Source organism: Lygodium microphyllum, chromosome 22 (genome assembly GCF_053477565.2).
Source record: "Lygodium microphyllum isolate KBCC chromosome 22, Lygodium_microphyllum_v1.1.10, whole genome shotgun sequence".
In the NCBI taxonomy this organism is placed as follows: domain Eukaryota; kingdom Viridiplantae; phylum Streptophyta; class Polypodiopsida; order Schizaeales; family Lygodiaceae; genus Lygodium; species Lygodium microphyllum.
In genome coordinates, this window is record NC_141156.1 from 72,005,287 (window position 1) to 72,032,027 (window position 26,741).

A 26,741-nucleotide genomic window follows, 5' to 3' on the forward strand; every position below is an offset into this window, starting at 1 on the left:
TAAACGAATGTCCGGTAGTAGCAGCAAATAACTTTGTCTCCCACCTCCTCTGCCCTGTAGCCTGCGGCCCTCCCTCCATTTTATAGGGGAGGGGAGGGAATCCTCCCCCCTTAACGTGTCAATGGGCATGTACTAATGCCCTTGGCAAGCTCCAGCAAGGAGCTTGCCTACTTACTAATCCCCCTCTTCCTCTAGCTCGACTGTCAGGCTAGAGGAGAGGGGAAATTTAAAAGAAATTCTTTCATATTATTAAAAGGAATTATCTGGTTGGAATTGTTACATTCTCTCCCCCTTAGAGGAATCGAGATGTCCTCATCTCGAGATAAACTGGGGATATTGATGATTGAGAGTGCCTTCTATCCAAGTGGCATCCTCTTCAGGATAATCTTTCCACTGGACGAGGCATTCTCTCAAGGTTCTGGATCTGAATTGTCTCTCCCTTACATCTAAGATCCTATCAGGCCTTAGTTCAAGGACTCCTTAACTAGGCATTACAATTTGTTGGTCATCAAGTACATGGTTAGGGTTGGGTACATATTTTTTTCAATAGGCTGATATGGAATACATTGTGAACCTTTAGGTTCTTAGGGAGTTGCAATCTATAAGCATTGGGTCCTAGGCATTTGAGGATTTTGTACAGCCCACAATACCTTAAACTTAGCTTCTTGCAATCTCCTAAGGATAGAAAACTCTTTTTAGGGCGTACGCAAAAGAAGACCATGTCTCCTTCTTCGAAGACTCTTTTTTGACGCTTCAAATCCGCGTATGCCTTCTGTTTATCCTTGGCCGCTTGGATGTCCTGTCTTATTGACTTTATTTGATCATCCATATCTTCCAACATCTATCTTGAAGCTTCAACCCTTAAGGTTGGATCGGAAAAATTTAGGGGGCTTCGACAGTCATGACCGTACAATGCTTGGAAAGGGGTCATCTGAATGCTTTGCTGGTAAGAATTGTAGGCAAATTCGACCAATGGCAAGTATTGAATCCACCTCTTCGGCTCTCAACAGCAGTATGCCCTAAGCATATCCTCGATGACTTGATTTACTCGCTCTGTTTGGCCATCCATTTGGGGATGGTAGGCGGTGCTAAAACAGAGTTGAGCCCCAATAGCTTCAAAGATAGCTCTCCAGCAGTGTGATGTGAAGAGAGAATCTCGATCACTAATGATTCTTCTGGGTAAACCATGTAATTTGAATATCTCTTTGATAAAAAATCTTGCAATGTCGAAGGCTTTATAGTTTGTTTTTACTGGAATAAGGTGTGCAACCTTAGTAAGTATGTCAACTACAACCATGATGGAGTTGTATCCTCCCTCGACTTGGGGTAAGCCTACAACAAAATCCATACTAATGAATTTCCACTTCATTTGGGGGATGTCAAGCGGCTGTAGTTTCCGTGGCATCATGACATGTTTGGCTTTGATACGTTGGCACGACAAACACTCAGTGACATATTTGAGAACATCACCTTTGAGCCTCTCCCAATGGTAGCTCTTCCTAACTGCATTAAGAGTCTTAGCGTAGCTAGGATGTCCTACGAAAGGGGAATCATGAGCTTCCCACATTATTTTCTGCTTAAGTGGCTGGCTTGTTGGTATACACAGCCTTGTTCTGTAGTAGACAAGTCCATTATCAATGGAAAATTCTTGATACTTAGCTTGAAACTTTTGATTCTACTCCTTGGTAGAGATCTCCTTTAGCATTGTTTGGTAGGCCAAATCATGGCATGCTTCCTCTCTAGCTAACTCAAGTATAGGGTTGTTTGGCATAGATACTTTTATAGCTAGAGATCTGGCCGTTGATGGATTTTGCAAGATTAGGGAATTTAGGAATGCCTTGCGACTAAGTGCATCGGCAACTACATTCTCTTTCCCTGGTCGGAACTTGATTTCAAAGTCATATTCCTCCAACACTTCAATCCATCGACGTTGCCTCATGTTGAGCTCGTTTTGGGTAAAGATCCATTTGAGACTCTTATGGTCGGTTACTAGAGTAAACTTGTTACCCAACAGGTAGTGTCTCCAAAGCTTTAGATCATGGATGACAGCTAGTAATTCCAGATCATGCGTAGCATAATTCTTTTCATGGTTCTTCTGTTTCCTTGAAGAGTATGCTATTGGATGACCTTCCTGCATAAGTACACATCCCAAGGCAAGAATGCTAGCATCAGTTACTACCTTGAATTCCTTATTGAGGTTTGGAAGTTTTAGGATAGGTGCTGATACCAAACTTTGCTTCAATCTATCGAAGCTATTTTATTCGGGAGTTGACCATGTAAGGGAAGTCTGATTCTTCAGTAAATCTGTCAGAGGTGCTGTAATCAAAGCATAGTTTTTTATGAAGACCCTATACCATCCTGTCAATCCAACAAAGATGCGTATTTCTTTGACAGATACTGGTGTTGGCCATTCAAGCACATCTCTGACCTTGGCTGGGTCCACTGATATTCCTTCTGATGATACTATGAATCCCAGATATTCAATCTGACTCTTGAAGAATGCACACTTCTTCATTTTTTCATATATCTTATGTGACCTCATTGTCTCAATGACAATCCGAAGTTGAGGTTCATGATCTTCTTCCTGTTTAGAATAGACTAAAGTGTCATCGAAGAAGACAAGCACGAAATCATCAAGATATGGCCTAAAGATGTCCTGCATTAACCTACTGAAGGTGGCAAGTGCATTCATAAGCCCGAATGACATAACCACGAACTCAAAGTGCCCATATCTTGTATTGAAGGCCATCTTTGGGATATCTTCTTCCTTGATCCTTATCTGATAGTAACCTGACCTGAGATCAATCTTGGAGAAGATCTTTGCACCCTGAAGACGATCAAGAAGGTCATCTATTCTAGGAATAGGATACTTGTTCTTGACTGTAGATTGATTCAGCCCTCAGTAATCAATACATAGTTGAAGTGTCCCATCTTTATTTTTCTGGAATAGTACTAGAGCTCCCCATGGTGAATTGCTAGGCCGGATGTAGCCCTGATCTAACAATTGCTTGCGTTGTTCCTTCAGCTCAATTGCTTCTGGTATGGACATTCTATAAGGTCTCTTGGCAATTGGCGCAACTCCAGGCACTAACCTAATCTCATGATCCACTTCTCTTTGAGGCAGAAGCTCAGTCAACTCTTCAGGGAATACGTGCGCGTATTCCTTTAGCCAAGTAGGTCCTTCATGAGACTCTTGCTTTTGATCTAACTTGTTGAGTTTGATCAAGTAAACAGGTAATCCTTTTCTGGCTCCTTTTATGATCTGAGATACTTTGGCCAATTGGATTTTTGGCACTCCTGCCTCACCTTGAGTTGTGACTAATTCCCTTTCAGAGTTTTGAAAGGAAACTTGGCCCTTTTCACAGTGAATGTGGGCGTCGTTGGGCTTAAGCCAATCCATTCCGAGTAGACACTCATGGATACCTAAATTCATGACTCTGAATTTAACCGAAGTCTTCTTTCCTCCCAGAAAGAATTTCACCTTAGTAGTTTGCCTAGTACAAGTTACCTCACGACCATTTGCCAATTCCACAAGCAGGGTAGGTGCTTCTACTGTGGCTATTCCTAATCTTTTTGCACATGCTGGTGAGATAAAGGAATGTGTACTACCACAATCAATCAAGGTTTTGAAACCTTTACCTTGATAGTCTGACGGTGTCTGAATCACCGAGAACTGGCGATTCGGCCCTTTTTTGTGTAAAGCGGCATGGACTGTCGCTCTTTCGAATTCTGCTTCCATGGTCGGATCTTCCTCTTCTTCTTCTTCACCTCCTTGCCTATTGGCAATGCAAACGGTTCTTTCTCTTCCTCGGGTAGCGGCTCCTTGACCACAACCTGTTCCTTGGAAAGGCACTTGGCGATGTCCTCCGTCGAGCTTGGGACATTGCCTCTTGAAGTGACCGGGTTCGTTGCAGTGGAAACAACAGAGGTTTCGGCCATTACTTTGAGTAGGAACAAAGTTGTTGACGTTATTCGTCCTTGCTTTCTTTCTTTGTCCCTGATTATGACCTTGAACTCTCTTCATTTGAGGTCTGAATGCTCCTCTGTTCGGGTCATTATAAGACCAAGTTTTGTTAACCCTTGGTCTAGCTTGCACCTCCTGAATTATAGGCATCGCTCGAATGAGTGTATCCTGAAGATCTGATGGATGCATAGATTCGAGACGGGTATTTACTGGTGGATTTAAGCCCGCACAAAACTTGGACACCTGCTGTGTCATGTTCATCTGTGGCGCATACATTAAAAGTGAGACGAATTTAGAGTAGTATGCGTCAAGAGTGAGTCCTAGCTCTTTTAGCTCGTAGAACTCGTTCATTTTCTGTGTACGATATGCAGGTGGTAAGTATCTACCCTGCACGGCTTTCTTCAGCTTCTCCCAGGTAACGGATCCCTCTACAATCCCTTGATCCCTGCACCATTGCTTCCACCAAGGTCTGGCTTCGCCGGTAAGTTTTAACTTGGCGAGCATTGCTTGATTGGCAGGTGCAGTACCGGCTGCTTTGAAGTAATCCTCCATGGATTCAATCCAAATTTCTGCATCTGCATGAACGAATCTACCTCTCCCGTCCAACTCGAGTGACTTAATCTGCTTGAGAAGAAACTTCTTCTCCTGGATCACAACAGTACTTGATGCAAGAGGCGAATTAGGAACCTGTACCTGGGGTTGTGCCTGAATAAAGGTTTTCTTAACATTATTATATGATAATCGACGTTAGCTTATCTTTAATTCAGCTATCTCGTAAACAATGTAGCTACTTAACTTTTTATCAACTCTTATGGACAGCTAGACATTGATAATAAGAAGTCTTTATTTGTATTTACATGGGCATAGCCCTTTTGAATACAATGTTTCATGTGATGATAAGCCAATTGTTACATTTAGTTTGGGGAGAACAACATTGTATTGCATTTATCTACAAGAACTGTGTAATAGTAAGGTTTTGGGTCATGGATCTTCAGGAATCGATAAGTTATTGGAAGTTCAGGATATCCTTTCCGTTGGAATCCATACTTCTCATGGCGGCCCAACACTTGAATCCTGTCGGCGGGGATTACACGGGTTGCTTCCTCATATACATATGAGTTCATATCAACCCTCCAACCTCGAATATGTAAAGTCAAATTTACGTGAGCTTCCACAAAAACGAACAACTTCACGACTTTTAAGTCTTCCAACCACTTGATCCTTTTTAGGTTGGTCTGTAGATAAGCAAACCGGTGGGCGGCTATATAGTAGATTCCTGAAGCACCCATCCATCTTCGTTCTATGTACAAAGGTGATGGATTATAGATCTACTCCAGGATGTTCATCATCCCAATTCTTTGTCTATAAAGCGGAGAATGCATTGCAGTCATAAACATGACTCGAAATACCAAAAACTTGTTCCACGCTTCATAATTCTGCAAGACAGCATTGAAGGTAAGGAAATGTTTGGACAACAACAATTTCTTTACTTCATTTTATTGAGATCTTATAAAAACCATTCTGTTGTTGGTCGGCTCTTATACCAACTGTAACGTGTCCACTAATATCATCCAGGACACGTCTTAGCAGTCCATCGGAAAGGATGTCTAGAAAGCTCCACCTGACACTCCCATGGAATGCTACGGATTTTGCGATCTAGGGCTTCCCGTGGCTGCCACATAGCGGAAGTATTCTGGCCGTTCCCACTTAGGATTGACCAGAATTAGGGTTTTCTTGATTGGTCATTACCTATAGCAACTAGCGTCGGTCCCAAGCGAACTACTTTACGCAGAAACGCCAGGTCCGAAGCGGATTCACGCTGCACTTGCTTCAAGGAGAACGGGAAATAAGAAGGATGAAAAACTCAACCTCTCTGCCATAAGGCATAATCCCATTCCATTTCCCTAAAACAGCGTAAATCGGGTAAGACATAACTCTAGGTCAACGCTTTTGTTGTTCGTGTCCTTTGATGATCATCCCGCTGTTCTTCGAGATTTGAGAAAAATTCCCGACCAACCGAGACCATCCAACCGTAGGACGGACCCATGGCCCATCCTCCGCACTTTCCTCGGATGTTTTAGTTATGTAATTATCTAACACATTAATTGGACATGTAACAATCAGCTTCTTTCATTAAACCGTTAAGCACTCGTTCCTTCACATAATCTTATCACGTGACATAGAAAAACAATATCAAACAAGTTCTTTATTAACATATCATCATATTTATCTTTGAAATACAAGGAGTTCCGCTCGTAGGCTTGTCCATAATCCGCCCGAAGGCTATCTAGTAATCCACAGGGATCACTATTCCAAGTTTCCGCCCCTAGACTAGTATACGGGCCTTGAGATCCAATCCCAAGTCACGTTAGCCTCTTGTGCAGGACTCGGAAGGCGAGGGATTTACGGCCAGAGCTCCCCTGGCACCCAAGCTTCCTCCTACTCCAAGTAGAGCTCAACGGAGAGACCTCTCGTGGCAGGTTCGATCCACGTTTCTAGCGCGGTCAACAACCCCCTTGGTTAGGGTCAGGCAGGCACTCGGGGGTAACTGAAGCTGCCTCTCCCTTCAAGCCTTCAACCTGAAGTATAGATATTCATTTAACTTGTAATTCATAAATCAAACAGTGCTCTAAAATCTCTAGCAAGCACAAACATTTCCATTAATCGGTCTTGTTGTTGGCAAATTGCTAAGGAAGGAATATTTCCTTTTGAATGCATCTAGCACTCGATCCAGGGTACCTTGCAACTTGGCAAGATCCTTTATATTCTGGGTTAGGGTGTACCCTATTAACCCAACTCGGTCAACATTGGATACTTTAGTTTCCGGTTTTTAACCTTCCTTACTTAGAAGGATATCAAAGAATACATCCTTTTTCAAGATAACTTGTGTAAGGATCCCCATCCTTGTTGAGAGTATTTAACCTTTCTTCTTGCGAATCAATCACAAGACCATATGACTTCATACTTGCTGTGCAAGTCTTGCATCGTAATATGCGATGAAACAATCCATTTTAGTTTCTTTAAGCTGACATTTGTCAGACCTAGGGTCTCTTTTTATTATTTTTCTTTAAGAACCTCAAGAACAAACCCTAGTTCTTTTACATTTACGATTTATTGACCCTACAATCAGGGAAGGTGGGCAAGTATTTAAGGTATAAACGTTTCTTGGATTTTAAATCATTCCCAATGCATATTTCGCAGCATAGGTATTTCTAAGTTTATATTAACTCAGTTAACTTTTAGAAGGTAATATTGAGATCACCTCGGCACGATTTGTTATCTATGTGATAATTGATTTTTCAGTCCTAAACTTTATTGCTTTGAGGTTAGGCAAATTCAATTAATCTTCCTTTTTCCTTGCGAATAAAACTCATGCCAAATGAACAATCTTTTCCTTGCTAAGATATGCAGTTAGCAATGATAACTTCCTAGAGTTTAAGCAGCGTAAGAAACCTTTCATGAATTTCACCTTCTATGATGATTCGTTGTAAAAAAAATAGGGGTTAATGGTGCAAGATGCAATTTTTATACCTTCAAGATTTAGCCGAAATATACTAATTTAGTGGATAAATAATCTTGCTCATAATTTGTTTCAATGCATAATGCTATTTGAAGGAAAACTATGTTTGTACTTTATCCATTTTGCATGTTCAACTAAACTAAAATCCTTCATCGTAAATAACTAGGACAAAATATATCTTATCCCTGACAATTCATCTTGCATGATTAAATTAAAATTGATATAAAATCAAGAAGGAAAAACCTAGTTTTGGGGTGAGATATCCACATGGATACCGGGAGATGACCCTCCCGCAGCTATTCCTTGGACTTTCTTAGGCGGCATCGCAGTTGTAATCCTTCGAACGTGAAGGCAGCTTTACACTTCTTTTCGGAATTCCACCGTCGCTTCAATACTCTTCTTCTCTCTTTCGAGGCAAGAAGCCGTTAAGGGATTGACCACGAGAAAGGGGTAACAAGACCTTTAAGGTCTTAGCTTCTTCAGAGAGGGAAAGGTTTTTAAAGCCTAAAAGAAAAAGCCCTATAGGGATTTATACGCAGTGAAAATGGTGTGTGTGAGTGTGATTTCCAAAAACATATGAAGGGCCTTGGGAGATCTTTGGGCTTGGGTAAAAGTATAGGAATGGGGATTTTTTTTGGAGAGGTTTTTGGGAGACGGAGTAGTAAAGGTTTTAGGGATTTTAACCAGGGGTGATAGGGGAAAGGTGAAGGGTGAAGGCTTATAGCACGGGGAAGGAAAAGGGTGGGTAAGGAAAAAGGGGACACGAGGGGATTAAAAAGGGGCTTAGGAGTGTGTGTTAAGAAAAGAATATGGGGGGGGGGGGGGGGGGGGATTTGTGGTTTATGAGGCCAAGGGGTGTGGGGGTCTAATGGCCCCATGGGAAGGGGTTAAGGGTTTAATACAGGGGCGGGGTGAAAGGATTCTAAGGGGGTAAAACCGGGAGGGGATGAAAGGGTAAGGGAAGGGTATAGGAAGGGGGGCTTGAGGGTTTAAAAGCCCGAGGTGAAAGGATAAAAGGGATCTAAGGGGGTGAAAGGGGCCTTAATTAGCCCCCCCTTAGGAAGCTTCCTAGAGAAGCTTTTATAAATATTCTGACAGGTACGTTTCGAACGTGGAGAATAGATGACGCCATCAGGGGTTGGATCTGAGGGAGGGTGGTGGTGGCGGGATATCTTGTGGCGGAGCTGGCGGCAGCCGTCAGGCATCAGGCAGTGGCGTGCGAGCGGCGTTCTCCACGATTGGTGGCGCACGACAGCTTCTCCTCTTCCAACACCATCACTTGATCAGGACGGCGTTATGGCGGCCTCCCTCTCTCAGAGCAGATAGATGGACGTCCGGCGGCAGCAACAAATAACTTCATCTTCCACCTCCTCTACCCTGTAGCCTATGGCCCTCCCTCCATTTTATAGGGGAGGGGAGGAATCCTCCCCCCTCATCGTGTCAATGGGCATGTACTAATGCCCTTGGCAAGCTCTAGCAAGGAGCTTGCCTACTTACTTATCCCCCTCTTCCTCCAGCTCGACTGTCGGGCTAGAGGAGAGGGAGAATTAAAACAATTTGCTTTCATATTATTAAAAGGAATTATCTAGTTGGAATTGTTATAGCTGTGCTGGCAGTCTCTACCCCTTGATTGTATCAGCTTCTTCCCTTGATCATGTTTTGTATGTGGGTTCTATCCCACATGTATCTCTTTAGCATGCCCGTTTGGGTCATATGTCTTTTAAGGGAATGAAAATGATTTCTAGTTTGCAGTACTTACCACCCCTTGATTATGCATGTTTTGATTCATGTGAGCATTGTCTTTATGGCAAGCAGACTAGGTCTACACACAAGAATTCTGGTAGGCCACACGTGAGTGAGCACTTGGTATTGGTACATTTGGATGTTTGTGGGCCCATGCCTTGTCAGTCTATGGGTGGTGCAAAGTATTTTGTTACGTTCATAGATGATTTTTCATGGAAAGTTTGGGCTTATCCCATTAAGCTGAAATCCAATGTCTTGGCTATGTTTCAAAGATGACTTGCATTGGTTGAGAACCAGTCTGGGTATAGGCTAAAATGCCTAAGTACAGATAATGGGGGTGAGTATGTCTCACATTCTTTTGAGCAGTTATGTGATGAGAGGGGTGTTAAGCGTCAGTTGATCGCCCCCTACACCCCCCCCCCTAGAATGGTTTGGCTAAGCAGATGAATAGAACCATCCAGGAGCATGTACGTAGTATTCTTAGCCATGCAAGCCTACCACAGAGCTTTTGGATTGAGGTAGTTAGTACAGCTGTGGATGTCATAAACACATCGCCCTCTAGTAGTTTGGATTTCCAGGTTGCAAAGGAGGTATAGATTGGAAAACCTCCCTCTTATGCACATCTCCGTGTCTTTGGATATGAGGTATTTTGCCATGTGCCCAAGGACAAGAGAAGTAAGGTGGATCCCAAGTTTGTCAAATGCATTTTCCTTGGTTATGGGGATGCAGGTGAGATGGGTTATCGTCTCTGGGATCCGCATGCGTGGAAAGTCATCCACAGTCATGATGTAGTCTTCCATGAAGACAAAATGCATAAGTAGTCTAAGAGAGTTGTTGAGATCCGCAGGGTCATATTTCAGGAGGATCCGAGAGCTCTCGCATAGCCAGTTGGACAACCTATAGCTGCAGCAGATGTTCATGATCAGGGTGTTCGAGAAGTAGTTGGGCAGGCAGTAGAGCCTGTTGTGAGACGGTCTACTAGCGACAGACGTCCACCTGATAGATTTCAGTCCTCGATGCATTATGTCTTGGTTACAGATACATGAGAGCCTTTCACCTATGATGAGGCTATGCACAGGGGTGACAATCACTCTTGGGAGAGGGCTATGCAGTCTGAGATAGACTCCCTTCATAAGAATGACACTTGGGATTTGGTTTCCTTGCCTACGGGCAAGAAGGCTTTTCCATGCAAGTGGGTGTACAAGCTAAAAAGTACCCCTGGACACCCCAAGCCGGCATACAAGGCTAGATTGGTAGCAAAGGATATTAAGTAGGAGCATGGTGTGGACTTTGACGATGTCTTTTCTCCTGTGGTTAAGATGACCACCCTGCGCTTAGTCTTGGCTTTTGTTGCTTAGCTTGACTTGGATTTATACCAGATGGATGTCAAGACGGCTTTCTTACATGGGGACTTGCATGATGAGATTTATATGGAGCAGTCTAAGGGCTTTGCAGAACCTGGCAGGCAGCACCTAGTGTGCAAATTGAAGAAGAGTCTTTATGGCTTGAAACAGGCACCTAGGGAGTGGTATCATAAGTTTGATGCCTTTATGCAATCACAGGGCTACAATGAAGTGCTATGGATCCGTGTCTTTATAAGAAGAAATCCCGTGATGGTTCTTTATTGATTTTTGCACTCTATGTAGATGATATGCTAATAGCAGGGAAAGCTCATGATGACCTAGATGCTCTTAAGGTTCAGCTCAAGAAGAGCTTTGAGATGAAAGATCTGGGATAGGCCGCTCACATACTTGGTATGCTCATTAGACGCAACAGGCATAAGAGAATCCTCTACTTGTCATAGAGGGAGTACATTCATAAAGTCCTTGAGTGCTTCTGGATATGCAGGACGTAAAGCCTATTGGCTATCCATTGCCTTCTTATGTGAAGGTATCATATGCTCATTGTCCGCAGACAGATGAGCGGAGGGCTGAGATGGCCAAGTTTCCCTATGCATCCGCACTGGGTAGTCTTATGTATACCATGATAGCCACTCATCTAGATATTGCCTTTCCAGTTGGTGTTGTGGCACACTATATGGCTATACTTGGCAAGAAGCATTGGGATGCCGTGATGAAGGGTATCATGAGGTACCTGAAGGGCACCGCAGATATGTGCATATGCTATGGCAGTTAAGATACATGAGTCATAGGGTACACTAACTCTGATTATGCAGGACATGCAGATAGTAGAAAGTCCACTTCCCACTATGTATTTACCTATGCTAGAGGTGTTGTTTCTTGGATGTCCAGGGTGTAGAAATGCGTGGCCCTTTCTACTACAGAGGCTAAGTATGTTGCAGCCACTGAGGCTTGCAAGAAGGCCATTTGGTTGGGTCGTTTAGTTACTGAGCTTGGTATTGATGTTATCCCTACACTGCATTCGGATTCTATGAGTGCTATTTAATTAGCCAAGAATCTGGTCTTCCATGCGAAGACGAAACACATTGAGGTGAGGTATCACTTCATATGTGGGGTCATTGAAGACAAGTCTGTTGATCTTGTCAAGATCTCGACTAACCAGAATCCTGCAGATCTGCTCACGAAAAGCCTCTCTACAGAGCGCTTTGCCTTCCTCACGAGGTTGATGGGCCTGAAATGAGATGACATCTTTCCTCATCCTGTTGTACATGTGTACATATTGTACTGTCTTTTTTCTTTTTCTTTTCACTCCTCACTAGGGAAGATTCGCCTTTAAGTGGGAGGTTGTTTGGGGTAAAGGCACCTCTGCCTAGCCACCCGTGTATTACTACACTGACAGTCACTGCCACTGCACACTATAGGTGGTGGGCGCTCATCACCATCACTTTATTCTTTATTCTTTTAGTGATAGTTTGAATAAAGAAAGACCCGATTACACATTGTAACTGTTAGAGTTCCCATTTCTAGTCTCTCCCTTTCTTGCTCTTGCTCTCCCCCCATAGCTCTTGAGTCCAACCTTCGATCCGTCACTTCCTTTCATGGCGTTGGTTCAGATTGTGTTGTGTTCTTCCAAGAAGAGCATACCAATGGGAAGATCACAAGGCCATTGATAAGCTCTTCAAAAAGTATTAAAAAAAATAAAAGCCAAAGTGTGTGGTACTTAGGACGATTTTAAAATATGAGAAGAAAAGTTGGTGGCACCTATGTGGAATACAAGAGAGGGTTTAGCCTCTTAAATAGGCCCTCAGGAGTGGAGGTTCAACTTGGATGGCATCAAAAATCAAAGGGAATACGCAATTTTATATATGATTTGACAAACCTTGATATGATAGTTATTGAAAGTGTCATTGCTCTTGAAAACCTCACATATGATTATAATAATAACAAATATGAGCTTGATGAAAATGATTGGAATATCTTCAATTAATTCGCAAAGGACCATTGAGGATAGATAAACGAACATTATTTTTTCTCTTTTTTAGTATTATTTGCTATGTAAATTGAGTGAAGAAAAAAAGTTTTATAGAGTGATTTTTTGGCTTTTTTCATCATGTTAATGTTTTATATTTGTATGTCTGGGTCAGAAGTGTGACTAGTGGATCACGGTGATGCATCTATGCATGTCGAAATAAGCATGGACTCTAGCTTTGAAAATGCTGAGGTGTTGAGTAGAGCACACTTATGGATTGGAGAAATTTTTTGTAGATCACATTTTTTTTATAGTTATATCTACTTTGTAAAGGAATACAAAATAATTTTTGTATAAATGCAAAAATTAAAAACCATATTTTTCATTGAATCATCATGTGTATTTTGTAATATCACATTTTTTGTATAGCTATATCTACTTTATAAAGGAATGAAAAATAAGTTGTTTACAAACGCAAAATCAATCATGTGGATTATTCTAGAATTTACTTGTGGTCTATAAAAAATTCAACATGTTTTTTCTTTTACTGTACCTACCTCCTTGAATTACAAATGAAGTGTGGCTTCATTGTGTTGCTTGAATTATGGATTGAGTAGCATTTATCTCTTATCATCTCTAAGAGAGAGAGAGAGAGAGAGAGAGAGAGAGAGAGAGAGAGAGAGAGAGAGAGTGTGTGTGTGTGTGTGTGTGTGTGTGTGTGTGTGTACGTGCATGTATGCGCAACATATATGCCTTTGATCTAGAAAAGAGGAATGGTGGAGAGGATATTTTTAGATGAACTAGATACAACAGATGTAATGATATACCTTGCTAGAGCCATGCGACCACCATGATAGTGCAACATCAAGATCAATATTGCTATGTAAGTGAACCCAAAGATAGTAACAGGATGGTCAAAGTATTTGTATTTGTATATTTTTATTAAAGACCTCTAAGACTGACTCTAAGCTAGTCTAGCTTCCTAGTAATTGTGTGTCATAGCTTTAGGCAATGCTATCCATAAGATATTAACGTGAATAACCTTTGCTAACTGGTTCTAGGTTGAGAATTGCATGCTCTAATTATATACATGATATCTCTATCTAGAAATTATTTTAAAATCTTATTTTTATTGATAAAATCTTAAAATCTACCTTTGGATGTCATATATTACAATGATATTTTCATTGTCACTCGAACTACTATGAGATTTTTATGAACCATTGGGAGTTGCTTTGTGGTCAATTCTATATTGTAGTATCTTGTATCTATTAAATTCTTTGCTTTAAAAAAATAAACTCGCAGTAAGGGATTTATAAATATTTCTAAAAAGTCACATAAGGGTAAATAAAATTTTACAAAATAGGCTACATAGGGGTATATAAAACATTAGTATCTTATGGATAGCATTCATGTTATGGTAATGAACACAAGGTATACTAATGATCCCTTTGCTAACTATGGTGATGAATGTACATGATGCCTAGGATTTATACATAGTAACTTACCCAAGTTTAGGATATAGACATAGCCTATGTCTATTTCTCAATAGGAATCAATATCCAAAGAAACTATGAGAATGAAGAAAGTCTCCAATTCACAAAGAGTTGAGGAGGGAATTGCAAAGAGAGTAGAAGACTCTGGCAAAGGAAAGGGGAAGGCCATAGAAGAGTAATTAGTAAGTGGTCAAGATTTTTAGATGCTCATGACCACTCTTCAAACCATGCATGCCAAGATCAATGAGTTGGAAAGCGATTAGGGATAGAGAAGGGGAAGAGAAAAAGAAAGGGAGAGTGGTAGCTAAGCTTGAAGTTCGCAAACCTCATTGTTGCTACATCAACATTCTCCAATCCAGATCAGATGCAACAATGGAAACTTCTTATCATTTTCCACATGTTGCAAAACAATACCTCCCCATCCACATTTTCTTTTTAATCTTCACAATTATTATCTTCAATCTTTGCATTGAGCATTGAGGTTAGAGTCCTTATTTCATACTTGATTGCAAACTAGTTTCTCAAATACCTTATTCACATTGCTTCTATTCTAACATGTTTTTGTAAGGGATTTTCACAGTGTTGAGCATTTTGTTAAGCCACAAATGTTTGTACCTTTTCAGCTCAAGTCATTTGTAAAGGAATTGTATTCACATTTGTACCATTCAGGCACACCTAGCCTTTAAAATAATCAAATTTTCCTTATAACTAAAGTTAGACATTGGCTTTTGAGTTACCAATACGACTTCTCCATTCCCAAAATGTTTGAAATAGAAGTAGTAGAGAAATTTAATGGATATGTTTTTCATACATGGAAAATGAAAATTGTTAATCATTTTGTGAGAAAAGGCCTTTAGGAGATTTTCAAACAACCTAAGGATCCTAATGAGCCAACATGGAGAAGCAAAAATAACAACAATCTTAGAATAATTGCATGGGTTCTCTATAATTATGTCATTCATCAAACTTTAGGAATTAAGAGTGCAAAGGAAGCATGAAATAAGCTGGGTAAGATATTTGATTCTCAAGTAAAGAACTCCAAGATAATCTTTTAATGGAACAATTCATGCTAGATCTAATTCTCTATAACTCCCAGATTAATCTTTTAACAAAATTATTTATGCTAGATCTAAACATGTATGACTCCTTGACATCATTAATAAACAAATTTAAAAGTCCAAAATGCAACTTTCTTCCATAGGCAAAGTCACTAAAGAGAATGAAACAATTATAGTGCTACTCAACATCATGGATAAACCTAACAAAGGGTATGAACAAGTGGTAGCAGTATTAAGAAATTTACTAGACAGAAAGCTGAATTTAGTGGAAGGTACTTTGTATGAGTGAGAAAGACAAATTAAATAAAAATCTCAAGAGTTTATACCAAGATCCATAGCAACTACACTCTATAGCAAAGGTTCTTCTTCAAAGGTTACTTGCAAGGTATGTGAGAGAATGGACACCAAGACTCAAACAAAGGAAAAGCAAGGTGCAAAAAATGCAACAAGTTTGGACACATTGACAAAGATTGTTGGAATCATAATGGAAACATTATGTAGGGATCTTCACCATCTTATGAAGAATGTTCTGAAAGTATTTTGTAAAATTTGCCTACATTTTTGTTTAACACTACATGATCAGCTAGAGGCCTTGTAGGCATTCAAGGGGGGAACCTAGATCCTGAGATGCACTTGTCTAAAGAGTGAGCTAGCACAAAGGGGTGGGTGCTAAATCTTTGATGCTAGAGGCACATGTAATGAATCCCATAAGGAGAGAGGATGGTGTGTATCCAAGTTAAAAAGCTATAAGATAATATTCTTGCTCAATTATCAATCAATTAGTTTTCTTCCATGACATTATCATATTGTTCATATCCTTCTTTCCTTCTTAATTCTCAATTCTATTTGTGTTCTACCATGTCCTCGAGGGGGTCACTCATGAATATATGTATATATAACGTGAGTTCAAAATAAGGGGTTTTTAAAACAACATTTTTATACATTTTTTACATATAGAAGGGTATCATATAAAGGGGTTACTTACAGGTTGAATAGAAAAGGGTTATGTTTTATTCAAGAAAAATTCACATATTAGGATATTTATAAATAGGCCATGAATGCACGTTATATACAGAATATATATATAGTGAACCCCATGAGACCATGTCTCACAACAAGCCTAACCAATGTGGTTTTCTCCACATGTAATTTTCTTTTAGTGCATCAAAAGCACATACACAAATTTAAGACATTATAGATATGCATACTTACTTCACTCAATTTTTCTTTGGTACCAAAAGTATATTTCCCTTAAGGATGAGAGAAATTTCTCTAGGAGTAATTGGACCTAAATAAGCTAAGAATATGGTTGACAACATCAAATCATAGAACTTTGAATTTAAAAGGTATTCAAGAACTTTATGATTAATTTCTAGTAAGCATACATATAATCCAATCAACTTGCTATCAATAGATAGGACTATAAATAAATGATTTTCCATTTTGGGGCCATTTGATCTCTTTTATTTTTTGGTTGTACAATTGATAGATCATGTTTTTGTAAAAGGTTGATTTTGTCTCTGTTTTTCTTCTTATGATAAATATCTTATGGATTATCTTGATTTTGAAAAACCATTTTTTGATAACAAAATGCTCAAGTTAAAGTGACTAAATAAAAGAAAGATATTAAGAACTCAAAAAAAGTTCAAATGAAGATTTTTCTTTGGCCACCACCAACACTATTATCCTTTTGAAAAATGTTGTGGCTTCACACAAGTATCATGCTTAAGAATTCAAGATTGCATAGATCTTATTAAAAAAATGGTGTTAATAATTTCTTAGACTTTTATATTACACCAATTTAGAAATAAAAGAACAAGTAAGGCATCACTTTCATACATTAGACTTCAACCATGTTTATGGATTTAGATTTCAAAAACATACTAGTCAATGCTTATCGGTTTACAAGCCAATAGTATAACTATGGGGCTTTTAAAAATCTAGATCTAGCATAGGTGTGTATTGATGAATGGGAACCTAGTACTAGAATACATGGAAAGAATGCATATTAATGTTTAAGCCATGTGGATGTTACATAGTATATTGATCTAAAATGTTCAACACGTTCTTCTTGAGCTACTATACCTAGAAAGAATATTCACAACAATAAGATGTCCTCTATGTAAAGCAAAAACAAAATGATACATATGATTGGAAGGATCTATTAATATTATCTAAATTATCTATACTTAGTACAAGAGAGTATAGAATATAAGAACATCACAAAAATGTCAATTTGAATTGTAGTATAGATGTGGTTCATATCAAGGTCTAGTAGTTATCCTAAATGTACATAGAAAGGTGGAATTTTAAGTTGTTCACATGGGTCTAAGGTGCACATTCATCTAAAGAGTTATTTCCTACTAGGTAATGTAGGTTCCATGTGGTAACATAGGATTCTAGACTCATGAAGCTTAAAGGTTGAGCCTATACCTGAATAATGCTTCCACAAACATAATAAAGATTCTACAAGAAAGGTACTCTCATATCTTTCGTTGCTCAAAATGACCGACTTCATTTTCTAACTACTTCTCCCTCTTTCCAATCTTTATTAATTGACCTTATCACTTGCCTCTTTTCAATCTTTATTAATTGACCTTATCACTTGCCTGTCAACATGACCTACTTGATTTTCCAAGTACACTTCCCTCTTTCCAATCTTTATTAATTAACCTTATCACTTGCCTCTTTTCAATCTAAATTAATTGACCTTATCACTTGTCTCTCGAGCTGACATACTTGACTTTCCAAGTACACTTCCCTCTTTCCAATCTTTATTACATGAGCTTTTCACATGTGGAAGATGTTAGACGATGTTAGGGCTAGCTTGACTCATGTTAATACTTGACAAACAAATGTGTGTGTGTGTGTGCGTGTCCATGAGAGAGATATATATATACATACTATCTTCATCTATTTTTTTGTTGTTGCAAAGGGGAGGATTGATATTTTAGTTGTTACCTTTGCTCAATCTTAAAATGTGACTAATCTTGGCCCCAAATAATGAGAGTGGTCAAGTGTAAATAGTTTCTTCTCTAGTTACACAATCACATGTTAAAAAGGGCAACTTGCTATTTGTTAGAAGATGAATCTAACCTTTATGGTCCTACATTATGTAAATGTTGCATCATTTAAGCCCTCTATTAGTCCATGCGTATGACCAAGGGCTAAGCTTCCATGTAGAATTTCAATTATATGAGTATGAATCTGCAATACTGGGGAGGGGAAGGGTTAGGGAGAAGGAAAGCAAACTTTGCATGGGAAGGCAAGGAAGCTGCAGCCTGCATATTCTATGTGCCTAGCTAGGGCACGGACTTGTAAACCAACAACTAACTTCGTCGTCAAGCTCAATGCTTCTATTTTAATAATTCCATCGCCTGTAATTCGAAAGGTTCCAATATTGCGGTTAAATTTTTTGGTTGTAGCCATTGAAAGAAGAAGTGGTCCGATAGCGCTCTCTCTCTCTCTCTCTCATTCATAAATTAGGAAACTAGAAGAAAAATGGGGTGTGGGGCGTGACCTTCGATAGACAGAACGGACTCAGAAAATGACCGAACGCACTTAGAAAATGAGCAAGGCTTTGAAGTTTGTAGTCTGCAGAAGACCAGGGTGCTTGTGCTAAATAGGAGGGATGGCGTCATGTTGGATGTATGTCTGAAGGAATAGATGGGGCCATGGGGCTGCATGGTGTCTCCATCGATCCTCTTTTTCTCTCAGTTACTGTCACAGCTCACACAGACACGCACACACACACACACACTCTCTCTCTCTCTCTCTCTCTCTCAGCTCGACCTTACGAGCTTTTACCATAGAGTCTCGATACTACACGGGTCTGCGCCTCGTCTCTCTAATTAATCAGAGAATTAGGTTGTGCCTAGTTGCATTTCATAATTGTGAGAACTGATGGATTGATTTTGCTTAGGATTGCCGGGGCTAATTTTCCTGGACGCTTCCCGTAGCTCAGTGTTTCTTGATCAGTATATATTTGGTGACCCTCAGTAATGCTTTATCAGTATTTCCTGATCGGTAAATACCGATCAGTGCTTGCCCTTCATGGAATATATGTGTACTGGATCAGCCATTTTCGCTAGCGCCTGTATATTATTGCTACCTTCTAGCTACTCGGTACCTCCTGTATATTGCTTCGTCCTAGCTACATTTGTCGGACGAGTACAATATTATATTATTGCTTCCTTCTCGCTAGCTGCTGGATCAGTCCACCAATATGAAGCGCGCACGTGTCGTCCCGACTGTGCGTCTGGTGCACGTATGCCCCCCGATCCACGTGAAGACCGACCCGTCCAATTTCCGAGCTGTCGTACATGAGCTCACGGGCAACGGCCTCGCTGCCAGCAGGTGCTGCACTCGCGATCGCTCGAAGCTTCCGGAAGCTTCCTCTCCCGCATCCTCCTACTCTGCCGCTCTGCACCACTTCACTCCTGCTGGCGGCGGCCCATCATTGGATATTAACAGCAGGTGCAACCAACATGGATTCCTACTCACGGCATCCACTACAATTGCAGGTGTGGGCAAGCACGAAGAATGTGGTGAAGTTATACAAGAAAAAGAAGAATATGAAGAAGGAGGAGAAGCTTATTTATATGCTTCTCTAAACCCATGCCTCAAACCGCAGTCTCCAACTCCATTCGGCCTTCAAGATCAAGCTCCCAATTGCATCCACCTGCATGCTTCACCTCTCAGGCATGAAAAGCATGTTGCTTGTATACAAACTGATGATGCTTATCACACATCGGTGATCGAAGGTAAATTAGAAGAGCAAGAAGAAGAACGAGAAGAAGGAGAATCGAGCTTCAGCACATATAATACATGGAGCGCCTCTGAGGACTCCCACAACAATTCTGCGCTACATAATGGGTCATCCGAAGTAGATAGCCTGCTTTTGCAAAGGTGCAGGACTGCTAAACTAACCAGGCAAGAAGAAGACATCCATGATCAAGGTTTTATGATTGCAGGCGCCTGCCCTCGCGAAAGAACGACATTAGGTGGCCTTAATCAAAGAATAAATTATCATAAATTCGACATTACTGTGCTATCAGGTGCAGTGAAGAGTAGCCCGTCCTTTTCTTCTGATTCTTCGATTGTAAGTGCCTGGGATCAATACCGGACTGCAGAATCTCCCACCATGATTAGAGCGCTTGAGGATGGATATGATCACGCGGATGAATATGCTGTTGATGGTGTGAGAGCATCATCAAATCTGGGTGCGTGCAATATGGTCATCGACATGCAGAACCTGTTCGATCAGTGCGAAACCCCTGTCACAGGAGAGCTATTGCATCCATCAGCTGCAACAGTCCCTTGCTGCGGTGACTTCCAGTACAATATTATGGATCTAATCAACCTCAGCGACCTTAATTACCACAGCTTCGATTCTTCCTTCCTCCTCGCTTAATCTCTCCGCTAATATTGCCCTAATCCATGTATAGTTGTGAATCCGATCTTCGTTGTAGTTACACAACAATAATGTTCTTCATTGAAATTACTGTTATTGCTAGATAAGAAATATATCAAGTCACGCTTTAGCTGCCTCCCACTTCAATTAAGCGACATGTCCCTGTGGCTACCCCCTTGTGTATGATCTTTTTTTACCTACACTTGATTATATGTTTAAAGGCTTACAAAAGTCAAAACTCCATCAATGACATATTTGATTTTTGACGCATATTTGAGTTTTTAAGGATTAATCTGCACCATCCTTAAAGATTATGAGACAATTTGATTCATACACGATATAACTCTCTACTAGAAAACGTGATAATGGGGATGGTTTGATGGATAACATCATTTTTCAATGAAGACAAGGCAAATCTAAATGTTTAATACATTATGAAAGGCAACCTATGGAGAAAAAGATGTTTTAGATGTGTATTGCTAGATTTTTGCAAGAATGTCAGCTATATAATGCATGCTTTATCTAAAGGGCATATTGCAAAGATGGCTTTTGAAACTCGAACATGTGTGATATGTTTGGTAGGGATCCCTAGAATTCATGAGGAGCTACATGGGGTGTTGATGAAGTGGTTACAAATTTAGCTTCTAACATATCAATGCCTCTTGATACGAAATGGGGCAATCCAAATCACTCCATCTAGATTCACCAGTATCATGGGCTAAAGGCCCTACACTTCATTGTATTTTGTGCTTTAGCCCACTTTGGACCATGTGTAGTAATTAGCATTGCTATAGGATCTAAGTCTTGCTCTACTTGACTCTTGTTTTCTATTGCTTTTCTTTAACCATAGACCTCTTATTAGGAATCGTTTTTTGAATCATGTATCATGCCTAATAATCTATGAACACCAACTACACATGACTACAAACCTTCTCATCCACAACATAAATGGTTGCCTTGAGTGCAATTAGTTCTTGATCTACAAAGCACTTAAAGTAGTCCTTATAGATAGTAGATTCTATGAAACACATGAAGCTCACAATGCTCTTTCCATCATCGTCATCATGGAATATGCTATGCCTAATAGTCAATTTTTAGTACACACATTGTTGGGAGTTAGTAGAAATGAGAAACACACATCTTTACAACTGTTTACCCATACAAGGAATGGTTGAACCATGAAAACCAAAAACTACCTTGAACCTTGAAAGTCGAACGAGGGACCATTAGTCTTTTCCTACAAAACCCTTACTTTCCTTTAGTGCATGGCATTTACAATGGACTATGTGGCTTTACAAAACCCTTATTCTTCTTTGAGTACGTAATAGTTACAATGACGTATGTGACTTTTTGACATCTTTACAACTTGTGCAAGCAAGGGGATCTTTAATATGAGATTTGTAAAGGAAAAAATAAACTTCTCGAATACATTAGGAAAAAAATGAACTCACAAATGGGCCCTTAAAAATAATATAGTTTAAGATGTGGGCTTTTTGGATTGTCCAATAGGAAGGTTAGATGTTGACATCCATGGAGGGTGAATCTTCTCTCTCCAAATCTTGGGTTTTCTATTAAAAAAAGGGGTAGTGGGGGATTTAAAAAATGGAGAATGAATAGTATACAAAATTTGAGTTTCTCTCACCTCGTATTTTCCCCCCTTTTTTGGAGAATTTTCAAATTCAGTTTTTTTCCTCTCACGAAATCAATTTGACCCAAAAGTTGAGCAACAACTTTCCCTCTCTTCTCTATACTCGTGAATTTTTGTCTCCATTGAAGCTCCCTACTCAAAGTAATTAGGGTTTTGAGTATTTTGCTTACCTCTACACTTTCTTCTCCATACAGCTCTAGATTTTGGGCAAAACACAAGTTCCCATCTCTCTTTGCATTTCTCTTATTTACTATTTTTTCAATAGGGTTTAATGTCGTTTCTTACTGTTATTGTTGTTTTACTGTAGAGGTTGTTTTGGGCAGGAGGCAGAGGTGCTCTCTCTCTCTCTCTCTCTCTCTCTCTCTCTCTCTCTCTCTCTCTCTATGTGTGTGTGTGTGTGTGTTGTTTCTCTTTTATGTTGTGCTTTCAATAAAATTTGATGTTGGTCCTAATTGTTATTTTCTTGCAAAGTTTATTTGGAGCAAGAGACAAAGGTGGTAATCTCTCTCTCTGTTTGGTTTTTTTTTTTTTGCTGCTATCTTTTCAATACAACATGATGTTAGTTCTAACCCTTGTTGTTGTTTTATTGCAAATATAATTTTGGGTGACATTGCATAAGTGCTCATCTCTCTCTCCCTCTCTCTTTCTCTCTCTATGTTTCCTCTTTTCTACAGTTTTTTTAGTATACCTTCATGCAAATACTAACTTTTGCTATTGTCTTTTGCAGAGATCAATTTTTTTCTCTTTCCCACGTACTCACACACTCTCTCTTTCTTCCTCTCTACATTATCCCTTTTCTACAATCTTTGCAATAGGGTTTGATGCTAGTTTTAACTCAAGGATCAATTGTTGTTGCAGCACTTAACACAAGGTAGAGCAGAGATTGTGTAGCTCAATTTATAGGAAAATCTACCATATTTTGTGGTGCTAAAATTTATGCATTTAATTAGTGATTGTTATGATTGATGGGATTGATGTTTTCTTATATCCATCATTTGCAATGGGTTTTGATAAGCAACGATTCAATCTTATCTTCAACAGATCAGCTTATAGGTAAATTGGCCCTATTTTGTATTGCTTCTATTCATACAGTTATCTAGATATTTTTGTTAAAAGGGATTCGTGCATGTATTTTTTTTTACATGTAGGTATTGTACAAGGTTTAGGTGAAGCACATAATTCTCGATCGACTATTTTGATGTGGTGAGTGATTCCTTTGTGCTGGATGATATCAATTTGTTGGAAGTCGATGGTTCAAAAATTCTCTGCTTTATTGGTCTTGTGTGTCCATTCCGATCTCCTTGCCAATTAGCAATGATCCATGAAACTATTGTATCATATCATTCATATAACGCACAATGTGTTGAGTCATAGAATATCTCAAGTGTCAATCCAATGTGCCTATTACAATTTGCATGCCATGTGGTTGATATCCTTGTAACAACTACTCTATAATACCCACGTTTCATATAATGTATTGACTCAAATCAGACGCCTATTCATTATAATAAAATTTATTTTGGTAAAATTCTCTGAGTATTCGTGTGCTAATCTTTTCATTATATTTCATGTAAATTATATAATTAATGTGATACCTTGAAATCGAACCAATATTTTGTGTCGATCTATATATCCATAGTGTTTTGATATCAATGTTTGTGTCTGTTTACAAAAGTGTAAAGATCTATTAATGCCATGTTGATTTGTATGGCATATTGGTGATTATTAGAAAGACTTAAAATGCTTATTATTTAGGGGTTAATACATACTTTTTTACATCTAATGCGTAGGTTATAATGCCTAAGAGAAGAAAAATAATTCTCTTGATAGAAGTACATAACAGAAAAGATGAAGAAGGGAATTGAATCACTGATACGTATCATTGCTCATCTTGGGTACATATGCATCCAAGTATGAAGGGAGCTTTCACGGTGAAGGCATCTGCAATTGCAGATGTATCAAAGCATTGGAAGGGTAAAATTTTAGCTCTTAGACAAAGGAATATTGATTCTCACCTTGTAACATAGGCATTTATACAATATGTATTCATGCAAAAATAAATACATATTGCGTCCACTATGCCCTTTCAATGAAACATTGCAAACAATAAGTATTTGCAACTCATTGAGAATGAGAAATTTCATGATATCTATGTAACAATTTGTCTCATATTTATAGAAGTATACCCTTCTGATTACTGTGAGTGGCAAAATGTTGAGAGTTTCACGAGTTCTTTTAAGTGTTGCCACCTTGAAATTGGTAGATTTCTCTTTGAGGGGCGCACAACTGAGCAGCTTGCTAAGGATCTTGTTTTTTTTCTATGACTCCAAGTACATATTGTCAAAGGGGGGTCGATAATATGGAACCCTTGAGTCTATGGATATATCGAAACTCAGTAGCATAGAATAGCCATTGTGTAGTAGCGATATTTTACACATGTGTAGTACAAATATTTCAGCAAACATATTGAATTCTATGAAGCCAAGCACTAGCTCAAAGAATGTACATCTAAGGTGGTTCATACCGATTGCAATTTTTGCACACATATTTAAGGAATATAACAATTTGAGACGTACCAAAAGCACATATGTCATAAAAAGTGCATCAGAGGACTATATAACAAGGATTCTATGCAAAATTTGGACATCAAAAATGTGTTTTGACACAGTGGAGTATTGAGCCACAACAAGGGACATGGCTTTCACGTAAAAAAAATTATCTCTTAGTTGACTATCACTACAAGGATATGGAGGTATCGCGATGGCTCTTTCCAATACAAAATAGCGGCATCACTATTAGCGACGCAAATAGCAATGGTTCTCAGACAAAAAAAATGTGGGCTGAAACTTGAGCGCGTTATTTTTCACTCATACACGAAAGAGAGAGCGAAAGGGAGAGTGAACATCTTGCATTTGAGAGGGAGAGGGAGAGAAAGAGATAAAGAGGGAGAAGGAAAGATTCTCACCGCCGTCGCCACCGTTTGCCAAGAAGAGGAGAAAGTGTACGAAGGGTGAAGAGGAGCTGCCGTTGCGAAAAGGAGTTGCCGAATCCATCTTCGAGCCTTTACGGTGAGTGCATTGTTTTTTCTTGCTTTGTTTTTGTGTTTTCTCTTTCTCTGTTACTTTTTTTTGTTAAAATTCATGTGTATTGAGAGACGAAGAGGAAATGAGCGAGAAAGAGAGGGAGAGGGAGAGGGAGAGGGAGGGAGAGGAAATGAGAGAGGGAAAGAAAGAGGGAGAGGAAAGAGAGGGAAACATTAAACATAATAGGGAAGAGAGGGTGAGGGAGAGGGAGAGGGAGAGGGAGAGGAAATGAGAGAGGGAGAGGAAGAAAGAAAAGAAAAGAAGAAACGAGAGAGACAAAGAAAAAACATTAAACATAATAGGGAAAGGGAGAGGGAGAGGGAGAGGGAATGAGAGAGGGGGAGGAAGAGAGAAAAGGAAATGAGAGAGGTAGATGAAGAGAGAAAAAACTTTAAACATAATAGGGAAAGAGAGAAAGAGAGGGAAAGAGTGAGGGAGGGAGAGGAAATGAGAGAGGGAGAGGAAGAGAGAAAAGGAAATGAGAGAGGGAGAGGAGAGAAAAAAAAATTAAACATAATAGGGAAAGAGAGAAAGAGAGGGTGAGGGTGAGGGAGGGAGAGGAAATGAGAGAGGGAGAGGGAGAGGGAGAGGGAGGGAGAGGAAAAAGAGGGAGAGGGAGAGGGAGAGAGGGAAACATTAAACATAATAGGGAAAGAGAGAAAGAGAGGGAGAGGGAGGGAGGAAGAGAGAAAACGAAATGAGAGAGGGAGAGGAAGAGAGAAAAGGAAAGAAGGAACGAGAGAGAGAATGAAAAAGCATTAAACATAATAGGGAAAGGGAGAAAGAGAGGGAGAGGGAGAGGGAAAGGGAAAGGAAATGAGAGAGAATGAGAGAGAGGAAGAGAGAAAAGGAAAGAAGGAACAAGAGAGAGAGGAAAAAAACATTAAACATAATAGGGAAAGAGAGAAAGAGAGAGAGAGGGAGAGGGAGAGAGAGGAAATGAGAGGGAGAGGAAGAGAGAAAAGAAATTGAGGGAGGGAGAGGAAATGAGAGAGGGAGAGGAAAAGAGAAAAAACATTAAACATAATAGGGAAAGAGAGAAAGAGGGTTTGTCAAGATTGTGGGAGAGAAGGAAGGAGTCTCACTTGTAGCTTTCTTGCTTGCGCAATGGGGGAATACACACAAAGATGGAGACTGAAAACAGTTTTCCTCTTCTTAGTTGTGTAAGCCAAAAGAACTCAAGTACAAAGAAATAGAAGAACCCTATATATGGGTCTCAAACCAAACTCAACTAACTAAGGTGGCATACTAACTGAGCCACGAACTAGAGTAGATAAGGATAGCTGTCATCTAGCTATTATTCATGGGCGGTATACCAACCGCATCTGCAACTAACACATCGGTGACATAAATGCAGAATGGTCACCCTGGCATATTACGAGTGGAGCTTGATATCTCAACACTCCCCCGAGCTCAATCCCAATTCCTACACACCAAGGAGGTCTCTGAACTTGCGCAGCTTCTCTGCGCCCAATGCCTTCATGAA

At 39.7% G+C, this 26,741-nt stretch overlaps 1 protein-coding gene across 1 annotated transcript; it reads left to right on the forward strand.

Moving 5' to 3' along the window:
* Positions 1 to 18,832: 18,832 nt before the first annotated feature.
* LOC148017281 (uncharacterized) lies at positions 18,833 to 20,769 on the forward strand. The gene has a single exon (XM_087662931.1). It carries the CDS (start codon positions 19,337 to 19,339, stop codon positions 20,522 to 20,524), a length of 1,188 nt encoding a protein of 395 aa, XP_087519057.1. The 5' UTR covers positions 18,833 to 19,336; the 3' UTR covers positions 20,525 to 20,769.
* Positions 20,770 to 26,741: the final 5,972 nt, after the last annotated feature.